Source organism: Oncorhynchus clarkii, unplaced genomic scaffold (assembly GCF_045791955.1).
Source record: "Oncorhynchus clarkii lewisi isolate Uvic-CL-2024 unplaced genomic scaffold, UVic_Ocla_1.0 unplaced_contig_8380_pilon_pilon, whole genome shotgun sequence".
NCBI lineage: Eukaryota > Metazoa > Chordata > Actinopteri > Salmoniformes > Salmonidae > Oncorhynchus > Oncorhynchus clarkii.
This window is the reverse complement of record NW_027257949.1, coordinates 259,004-270,037: the sequence shown is the minus strand read 5'-3', so window position 1 is coordinate 270,037 and position 11,034 is coordinate 259,004. Positions and strand designations below refer to the sequence as shown.

The following is an 11,034-nucleotide window of genomic DNA, read 5'->3' as shown; positions in this document are numbered from 1 at the left end:
TCAGCTGTGTGGTGCTACGTAAACCTCTCAAAACCAGACTCATGGTCTGTGACGTGTGAATTCACAGGGTCACATTTTACTCCATGTGAATATGTTGTCACTTCAATGCTAATCTACACTGTCGTAAACTACACTAATATAAACTAAATATACAAACTAATCTACACTGTGGTAAACTAAACTAATATAAACTAAATATACAAACTAATCTTCACTGCGGTAAACAAACATGGTTCTCAGAAAATAAGTCTGTGGTCACATGGTGGTGGTTAGTGTCGTACTATTGGTTAGACAGTTTCCCCTTTAATGAGGTTGACTGTTAAAACTGTCTCTGATATTAGTCACACAGAGACTCCAGCTGTGCAGCGAACAGACAGGAACCTACAACTGAGATATCAGCAGACTTTACAACAGTAGAAGTTACAACAGTAGAAGATACAACAGTAGAAGATACAACAGTGGAAGTTACAACAGTAGAAGATACAACAGTAGAAGTTACTGCATTTCAACACACGTGTGTAAAGATGTCAGAGGAAATCTATGAAAACTGCGATAGATTTAGTGGCAAAAAAAAGTATAAAATAAATAAAATAGAGACCATGGACATTAATGATCAAATATACAACAACGAAAGACCCATCGTGCCCTGCAAGAAGGATGGAGTTGGTGATCAACATTCAGGTAACAGTTTATCCTGGTGTATTGCTAGATGCTGACACACACTTACACCCCAACACACACACACACACACACACACACACACACACACACACACACACACACACACACACACACACACACACACACACACACACACAGTTCTCATTTACATAAATATTCACACCCAAGTCAATACATGTTAGAATCACCGTTGGCAGCGATTACAGCTGTGAGTCTCTGGGTAAGTCTCTAAGAGTGATTACAGCTGTGAGTCTCTGGGTAAGTCTCTAAGAGTCATTACAACTGTGAGTCTCTGGGTAAGTCTCTTAAGAGTCATTACAGCTGTGAGTCTCTGGGTGAGTCTCTAAGAGTCATTACAGCTGTGAGTCTCTGGGTGAGTTTCTAAGAGTCATTACAGCTGTGAGTCTCTGGGTAAGTCTCTAAGAGTCATTACAGCTGTGAGTCTCTGGGTAAGTCTCTAAGAGTCATTACAGCTGTGAGTCTCTGGGTAAGTCTCTAAGAGTCATTACAGCTGTGAGTCTCTGGGTAAGTCTCTAAGAGTTATTACAGCTGTGAGTCTCTGGGTAAGTCTCTAAGAGTCATTACAGCTGTGAGTCTCTGGGTGAGTCTCTAAGAGCTTTGTACACCTGGATTGTACAATATTTGCCCATTTATTATTTTCAAAATTCTTCAAGCTCTGTCAAATTAGTTGTTGATCATTAGTTGGCAACCATTTTGAAGTCTTACCATAGATTTACAAGCAGATTTCAATCACAACTGTAACTTTGCAAACTCCAGTGTAGATGTGGCCTTGTGTTGTAGGTTGTCTGGTGGAAAGCAGACTGAAACAGGTTTTCTTCTAGGATATTTCCTGTGCTTTAGCTCAATTCTATGATATTATTTTATCCTGAAAAACTCCCCAGTCCTTAAAAATTACAAGCATACTGATGCACATGATGCAGCCCCCACTATGATTAAAAATGTTGAGAGAAGTACTCAGTAATGTGTTGTGTTGGATTGCCCCCCTGTGTTCTGTACAAAAAGGGAATCGGTCTTTTCTCAAAATCTTATTATGACCTAAAAACTATAATGCTCTATTGAAAGATGAGACTCTCACAAACGTGATGGGTTCTCCATTTAGGACGTCCACAAGCCTCACACAACTCTGAAGGTCCACAGTACCACTAAAAAAAAAGTGAATGGAAGTATATACAGTGCCTTGCGAAAGTATTCAGCCCCCTTGAACTTTGCGACCTTTTGCCACATTTCAGGCTTCAAACATAAAGATATAAAACTGTATTTTTTTGTGAAGAAATCAACAACAAGTGGGACACAATCATGAAGTGGAACGACATTTATTGGATATTTCAAACTTTTTTTAACAAATCAAAAACTGAAAAATTGGGCGTGCAAAATTATTCCCTCCCCCACTCCCCCGGCTTAGACCCTCCCATCTCCCACCGCTCAGACCCTCCCCCACCACCCCCGGCTTAGACTCTCCCATCTCCCACGGCTCAGACCCTCCCCCACCACCCCGGCTCAGACCCTCCCCCACTCCCCCGGCTTAGACACTCCCATCTCCCAGGGCTCAAACCCTCCCCCACCACCCCCGGCTTAGACTCTAGAGGGTTAATCACTAAAATTGCACACAAAGTGATTCATTGCAACTTATTACGTGACATGTTAAAACCAGTTGAGTCTATGGGGGCGCTATTTCATTATTGGATAAAAAAACGTGCCCGTTTTAAGCGCAATATTTTGTCACGAAAATATGCTCGACTATGCATATAATTGACAGCTTTGGAAAGAAAACAGTCTGACGTTTCCAAAACTGCAAAGATATTATCTGTGAGTGCCACAGAACTCATGCTACAGGCGAAACCAAGATGAAACTTCAAACAGGAAATGAGCAGAATTTCTGAAGCTCTGTTTTCCATTGTCTCCTTATATGGCTGTGAATGCATCACGAACGAGCCTGCCCTTTCTGTCGTTTCTTCAAGATGTCTGCAGCATTGTGACGTATTTGTAGGCATATCATTGGAAGATTGGCCATAAGAGACTACATTTTCCAGGGGTCCACCTGGTGTCCTTTGTCTAAATTGGTGCGTAATCTTCAGGTGCGGGCATTTTCTCCTGGGATTCAGGAGAGAAAGCACACTTCCACAAACGATATATCATCGAAGAGATATGTGAAAAACACCTTGAGGATTGGTTCTAAACAACGTTTGCCATGTTTCAGTCGATATTATGGAGTTAATTTGGAAAAAAGTTTGGCGTTTTGATGACTGGATTTTCGTTTTTTTTTGGTAGCCAAACGTGACGCACCAAACGGAGCGATTTCTCCTAAACAAATAATCTTTCAGGAAAAACTGAACATTTACTATCTATCAGAGTCTCCTCATTGAAAACATCTGAAGTTCTTCAAAGGTAAATGATTTTGTTTGAATGCTTTTCTGGTTTTTGTGAAAATGTCGCCTGCTGAATGCTAACGCTAGCGCGAAATGCTACGCTAGCTAGCTACTGTTACACAAATTATTGTTTTCCTATGGTTGAGAAGCATATTTTGAAAATCTGAGATGACAGTGTTGTTAACAAAAGGCTAAGCTTGAGAGCTAGCATATTTATTTAATTTCATTTGCGATTTTCATGAATAGTTAACGTTGCGTTATGGTAATGAGCTTGAGGCTGTATTCACGATCCCGGATCCGGGATGGCTAAGTGCTAGATGATTCATGAGCTTATTTAGGTTGAAGTGGTTGAAGACTTATTGAATAAAGACATTTCAGATTTTCATTTTATATATATATATATATAGCAGAAATGCCAAATTTTATATATATATATACAGTTGAAGTCGGAAGTTTACATACACCTGGGCATTAGTAAGACCTAAAGGCATGACCAAATACTCAAAGTGGCCAAGTGGTGTGTTAAACACAGTTTTCCCCTCGTCCCCCTCTCTGATGCGCACAAGGTGGTAGCCATTCCGGAGGTCCAGTCTGGTGAACACAGTGGCACTGATGAGTGTGCAAGGATACTTGTTCTTGATGTTATTCAGTCTAGGCCTCAGTGACCCATCCTTCTTCACAAAGAAAAACTCAGCACCCACCCCTGGGAGGAAGAAGGCCTGATAAGTCCTGCAACCAGGGAGTCCTGGACGTACCTCTCCATAGCCTCCAGCTCGGGGTGAGAGAGGTAATACAACTGGCTACAGGGGAGAGGAGCTCCAGGCTGGAGGACAATGGTGCAGTTGTACGGCTGATGATGTGGCAGCGACAGGACGCGGTGCTTGCTGAACATAGGCGCTAGATCGTGATACTCTGGAGGAACTGATGACAGGTCAGGAGGTTCTGGAATGGGGCACAGACAAGGCATCGGCAAGGGCAAAATGTAGACAATTCTAGTGACAAAATTAATTCCAAGTGGTTACCCTTCCAGCGGTCCAGTCGATCTGAGGGTTGTGCAACTTTAACCATGGATGGCCAAGAACCAGGGGAGAGTGAGGACAGTCGATTATGTGGAAAGTGATCCTTTCCTGGTGGTTTCCAGAGAGATGCAGGATGACAGGGGCGGTCCTCTCCCAGACACGGGCGAGGAGCTGTCCGTTGAGAGCGTTGGCATCGAGGGGTGAATCGAGTGGAACAGAGTCCAGGCCCAACTGGGTAACGACACCACGGTCCAGGAAACTCTCGTCGGCGCCTGAGTCGATGAGAGCAGGCAGGGGAAGAACCTGGCTCTGCCACACGAGGGCGCCGTCAAGCAGGGGTCTGGGGGAGAGATGGGCAGGCGATTTGGCTCAACGGTAGGTCCCCCACTACTGCCGAGCCACCACTTTTGCTGGACGCAGGGAATAAGTGGAGACAAAGTGACCAACCTGGCCACAGTATAGGCAGCTTCTAGTGCTGATTCACCACTGCCTCTCCCCTGGAGAGAGACGGGCCGAGCTGCACGGAGGCATCCAGTCAGGAAGGATATCTTGACCCGTTCACTAGCATAAGAGTTGGGCTGTTGCTCGAATACTAGTGAACATTGTACCTAAAAGGCTCTGTGTGTGGATTGATGAAGACAATGTTTATGGATTAGGGAAAAAACAACTGAATCCATTTTAGAATAAGGCTGTAACGTAACAAAATGTAGAGAAAGTCAAGAGGTCTGAAAACGTTCCAAATGCTCTGTAGCCATGTTATTTAGACTTGTTATTCTTCTTTGTTTATTCGCTGTGTATTTATTTATTGTGTCACTATTTTCAATGTTGTATATTTAACTCTGCATTGTTGGAAAAGTCTGTTGTTTACGAAGCAAATGACAAATTACGTTTGGTTTTGATTGAAATAGGTGCCGGCAATCATTTTGGGTGCCTGAACTCTGCACTATGTTTAAGCCAATATTCTGGAAGTAGTTCTGGAAGTCAAGCAGTAGAATATGTGAGGTTCTGGAACTCAGTTCTGGTGTTCTGTCCCTTGTCAATCTTGTGTATTTCCCTCAGTGATTCAAACAGAAAATGGACACAAAATTAGACACAAATACAGCAAGTTTTTCTGGTAATACTTTGTGCTTCAGTGTCTTGTCAGTGGTGGAAGAGATACTCTGGAGCTGCTGCAGGATGTCTGGGGCTGCTGTGTGTTCTCCTACTGGCTGGGATCATAGGCCTGTTTCTCTACCGTGAGTTTGATGTGTTCTCACTCAAACATTCTTCATCATCAGTGGTGTAATGATCAGGGATCAATTACATTTACATTCCAGTCAAATCAGAAAGTAAACCAAATTCCACTGTTACCTTGTTCATTGGTCATATTGTTTCACAGAGAGAAACCAATTGACCAGTTCCAACACCCTGACTGAAGAGAGAGACCAGTTACAGACCTGCGGAAACAACCTTACTGAAGAGAGAGACCAGCTACAGACTAGCAACAACACCCCGAACGAAGAGAGAGACCAGCTACAGACTAGCGACAACACGCTGACCAAAGAGAGAAACCAGTTACAGACCAGATACAACACCCTGACCAAAGAGAGAGACCAGCTACAGACCAGATACAACACCCTGACCAAAGAGAGAGACCAGCTACAGACTAGATACAACATCCTGACCAAAGAGAGAGACCAGCTACAGAAAGAGACAGAACGTCTGAAACAATCTTTAGTTGAGAAAGGTGAGTCAAATTGTCTAATGACTGTTCTGTTTGACAGTCTCTGTATCAGTTCACGTCACTTACAAACAGGCAATTCAACTTTAAAGGAAATATTTAAATGAAAAATGTGTGAAACAAAGTCCGACTTCCAAACTGTCCATTAGTTAGTACCCGTCTTCCTTGAGTGTTTGATTTATATTTAATTAAATGTTGTAAAAAAGTGACTAAAGAAGGAAATGTTCAACTTATAGTTTGTCCGCGAGGATGGAAGAAGCTTGGTAGCAGGTGTTACTACGTCTCTACTGAGAAAAAATCCTGGGAGGAGAGCAGACAGGACTGCAGAAATAGAGGAGCAGACCTGGTTGTCATCAAGAACCAAGAACAACAGGTGTGTGTGTGTGGTAGAGAGAGAGAGAGAGACAGGGATGCAGCTTAACTTGCTCCTACTTGAGACGCAGACGTCTCAAGTAGGCACCTGGAAATGCAAATGCACTACGCTAAATGCTAAATGTACTCATTAAAACTCAAACGTTCATTAAAATACACATGCAGGGTATTGAATTAAAGCTACACTCGTTGTGAATCTAGCCAACAAGTCAGATTTTTAAAATGCTTTTCGGCGAAAGCATGAGAAGCTATTATCTGATAGCATGCAACACCCCAAAATGCCTGAAGGCGACGTAAACAAAATAATTAGCGTAGCCGGCGCTACACAAAAACGCAGAAATAAAATATAAAACATTCATTACCTTTGATGATATCCTTTGTTGGCACTCCTATATGTCCCATAAACATCACAAATTGGTATTTTTCCCGATTAAATCCGTCCATGAATGCCCAAAATATCCATTTGTATAGCCTGTCTGCATCAGGAAAAAAGCTCTCTTCCAACACGCAACGTCATGTTTATAAATTATATAAGTTGCCTATATTCTTTGACAAAACACTTCAACCTACTTTTATAACCCAACTTTAGGTATTTGTAAACGTTAATAAGCGATCAAATTGATCACTCTGTATTCAATAGCAGCTACACAAGAAAACAGTGTCCATTTTTCAATCTTCCAAAATCGATTGAGGTAGGCTGGATGGAATGACGGATCTATTGGTAATGTCTCAAAGGATTTTTGTCAATGAAAATGACGTTTTTGGCGACATCGTGTGGAAGTTGCATCCGTCTCCATATTACATTTGGTTTCCTTTAAACAATCCATGAAAGGGGCGCATGGATACTTTTTTCAGATTTCAGTGACCAGTTTTTCTTGCGCTTTTCGATGAAACACACGCTCTGTTATAGTCACAGCCGTGATTTAACCAGTTTTAGAAACTTCAGAGTGTTTTCTATCCACACATACTAATCATATGCATATACTATATTCCTGGCATGAGTAGCAGGACGCTGAAATGTTGCGCGATTTTTAACAGAATGTTCGAAAAAGGAGGGGGTAGGATAAAAAGGTTAATACCCTCCCTCTTCATATATATCAAAGAATTGGTGAGGGCACTAGAGCAGTCTGCAGCCCCGGTCTTCACCATCCTAGAATCTGAAGTCAAATGTTTGCTGATGATCTGAGAGAGAAGAAAGAGTTAGATATATATATATATATATATCTATCAACCAATTGGCGCGGGCACTAGAAAAGTCTGCAGCACCCGGCCTCACCCTGCTAGAATCCGAAGTCAAATGTCTACTATTTGCTGATGATCTGGTGCTTCTGTCCCCAACCAAGGAGGGCCTACAGCAGCACCTAGATCTTATGCACAGATTCTGTCAGACCTGGGCCCTCAGTCTCAGTAAGACCAAAATAATGGTGTTCCAAAAAAGGTCCAGGACCACAAATACAAATTCCATATAGACACTGTTGCCCTAGAGCACACAAAAAACTATACATACCTTGGCCTAAACATCAGCGCCACAGGTAACTTCCACAAAGCTGATGAAGGATCTGAGAGTCATGGCAAGAAGGGCCTTTCTATGCCATCAAAAGGAACATAAAATTGACACACCCATCTGGCAAAAAATACTTGAATCAGTTATTCAGTTATTGCACTTTATGGCTGTGAGGTCTGGTGAGGTTGCCGCTCACCAACCAAGACTTCACAAAATGGGACAAACATCAAGTTGAGACTCTGCATGCAGAATTCTTCAAACAATATCCTCTGTGTACAAAAAGCATAGCCTTGCTATTGAGAAAGGCCGCCGTAGGCAGACATGGCTCTCAAGAGAAGACAGGCTATGTGCACACTGCCCACAAAATGAGGTGGAAACTGAGCTGCAGTTCCTAACCTCCTGCCCAAATGTATGACCATATTAGAGACACATATTTCCCTCAGATTACACAGATCCACAAAGAATTTGAAAAAAACAAAACCAATTTTGATCAACTCTTGGATATATTGAGTGAAATACCAAAGTGTGCCATCACAGCAGCAAGATATGTGACCTGTTGCTACAAGAAAATGGCAACAAGTGAAGAACAAACAACATCATGAAAACAACCCATATTTATGTTTATTCATTTCCCCTTTTGTACTTATCTACTTGCTCATAATATCTGAAGTATCTTTATTGTCTTGGAACTGTTGTAAGTGTTTACATTTCTATTGTTTATTTCACTTTTGTTTATTATCTAGTTCACTTCCTTTGGCAGTGTTAACATATGTTTCCCATGCCATTAAAGCTCTTAAATTGAATTGAAATTAATTTAGAGGGAGCGAGCGAGACAGCGAGTAGAAATGGCTAGGTATTAACAATGTTGAATCTCTTCCACATCTACAGACATTTGTCAATTGGTTATGCGGGGTAAAGAACTATGTCTGGATTGGTCTGACTGACTCTGTTTCTGAGGGGACCTGGAAATGGGTGGACTACACAACACTGACCACAAAGTAAGACATTAATGAATTCTGTGTCACTATGACATCACTGTCTGGAGAAGTAGGTTCAGAGTGGACAGCCTGATTCTCCTACAGGTATTGGAACAGTGGACAGCCTGATTCTGTGTGGTGTTTCTCCTACAGGTATTGGAACAGTGGACAGTCTGATTCTGTGTTGTTTCTTCTACAGGTATTGGAACAGTGGACAGTCTGATTCTGTGTGTTGTTTCTTCTACAGGTATTGGAACAGTGGACAGCCTGATTCTATGTGTTGTTTCTCCTACAGGTATTGGAACAGTAAAGAGCCTAATGGTGGAAGAGCAGAGAACTGTGTGTACTTCTACTCCTGGTCATCAGACACAGGAGCTTGGTGGGACTATGACTGTTCCTATCAATACAGATGGATCTGTGAGAAATAGGATTCATCCTCGGTACCCTCTGAACTGCTAAATAAGATTATGCTAAGTACTATATGTCGTAATATATTTTCTACTTATTCAATTTACCTTGTCAACTACATACAATATATAACAAGACAAATGTAGAATACATTATAATAAAACTATATACAATAACAATACAATGACTTGATAAGAGAAGGACTGTTGTGTCTGTTGTTGAGGAAATTCACCACTAAGGAATTCACAGTCACAGAGGTTCACTGACTCAATACAATCCTAATGTTAATGTTTATTATTAATACTTTTTAGTTTTGTCTACTTGCTAAATATTTGTCTTAACTCTTCTCGAACTGCACTGTTGGTTAAGGGCATGTAAGTCAGCATTTCACGGTAAAGTCTACACTTGTTGTATTCGTGGCATGTGACAAATAAAGTTTGATTTGATTTGCAGTCATATCAGCACGGTTGGTTCCTGCATGAGACTGACTGATACCACACCAGGCTTCTTACCTTGAAACTGAGATACTCCTTTTGGTTCCCAGAGCAATGTTCTAGGTGTACTGGGAAATTGTTTATACAGTGACAGTTTAGATTCCGTACTGTACAGTCAATCAGTTACTCGCATGAATCCAACCAAGTTGGACATTAGAAAAACAGCATAATTCTAAACATACGAGTGGATAAACACAGATAAAATGTCACACTATTATATAATAGTTGATCTACCATGGAGTCTAGAAGGACTGTTCTCTACTGTATAGTAGTTGATCTGAGACGGAGTCTAGAAGGACTGTTCTCTACTGTATAATAGTTGATCTAATATGGAGTCAAGAAGGACTGTTCTCTCTACTGTATAATAGTTGATCTAACAGGGACTGCGGTTGAAAATTAGCCGGCTGGCTAAAACCGTCACTTTTACTGAAACGTTGATTAATGTGCACTGTCCCTGTAAAAATTAAATAAACTCAAACTCAAACATGGAGTCTAGAAGGACTGTTCTCCACTGTATAATATTTGATCTAACATGGAGTCTAGAAGGACTGTTCTCTCTGCTGTATCAAATCTCTGACCCTCTAAGACTCAAAATGTGAATGTACCATGTATCAGATTTCAGTTAAGACCCATGTGCAGACTGTGTAGAGGTAACAATGTTTATTGTAACAACAGGGGCAGGCAAACGACAGGTCAAGGCAGGCAGGGGCAGGCAGGGGTCGATAATCCAGAGTAGTGGGGCCAAGGTACAGGATGGCATGCAGGCCCAGGGTCAGGTCAAGCAGAGGTCGGTAATCCAGATTGGTGGCAAATGCACAGGACGGCAGGCAGGCTCAGGGTCAGGTCAGGCAGAGGTTGGTAATTCAGAGTGGGGGCAAAGGTACAGGACGGCAGGCAGGCCCAGGGTCAGGTCAGGCAGAGGTTGGTAATCCAGGGTAGTGGGGCCAAGGTACAGGACGGCAGGCAGGGTCAGGCAGAGTGGTCAGGCAGGCGGGCTCGGAGTCAGGACAGGAAGGGGTCAAAACCAGGAGGGCGAGAAAAGAGAGGCAGGAAAAAGCAGGCGCTGAGACACTAAACGCTGGTAGGCTTGATTGAACAAGACAAACTGGCACAGACAGAAAACACAGGTATAAATACCCAGGGGATAATTGGGGAAGATGGGCAACACCTGGAGGGGGGTGGAGACAAGCACAAGGACAGGTGAAACAGATAAGGGCATGACACTATATATATCTTACAAACACAAACACACCTGGAAAAGTAGCCACCCCCCCACCTGAGAATCTGTTTTTCAGCCATCTATTTCCTGTGTTTCAGGTTTGCAAAATCCATGTCACTTAAATCTCTCTGGTTTAATGGTGATTTTAGCGATTACGATAGATAAATGGCTTGTTTTTCTTTCCTTACACCGTAGGTTCATGTACTTTGACGTGATGTGGTCAGATTAGCCGCCATATTACCATTTTTTGACC

At 42.2% G+C, this 11,034-nt stretch overlaps 1 protein-coding gene across 1 annotated transcript; it reads left to right on the top strand.

Moving 5' to 3' along the window:
• The first annotated feature begins 345 nt into the window (after positions 1-345).
• Positions 346-10,055, top strand: LOC139394177 (CD209 antigen-like protein B). Its single transcript, XM_071142218.1, has 6 exons — positions 346-681; positions 5,221-5,322; positions 5,466-5,813; positions 6,044-6,180; positions 8,572-8,681; positions 8,956-10,055. Exons 1-6 carry the CDS (start codon positions 525-527, stop codon positions 9,086-9,088), a joined length of 987 nt encoding a protein of 328 aa, XP_070998319.1. The 5' UTR covers positions 346-524; the 3' UTR covers positions 9,089-10,055.
• Positions 10,056-11,034: the final 979 nt, after the last annotated feature.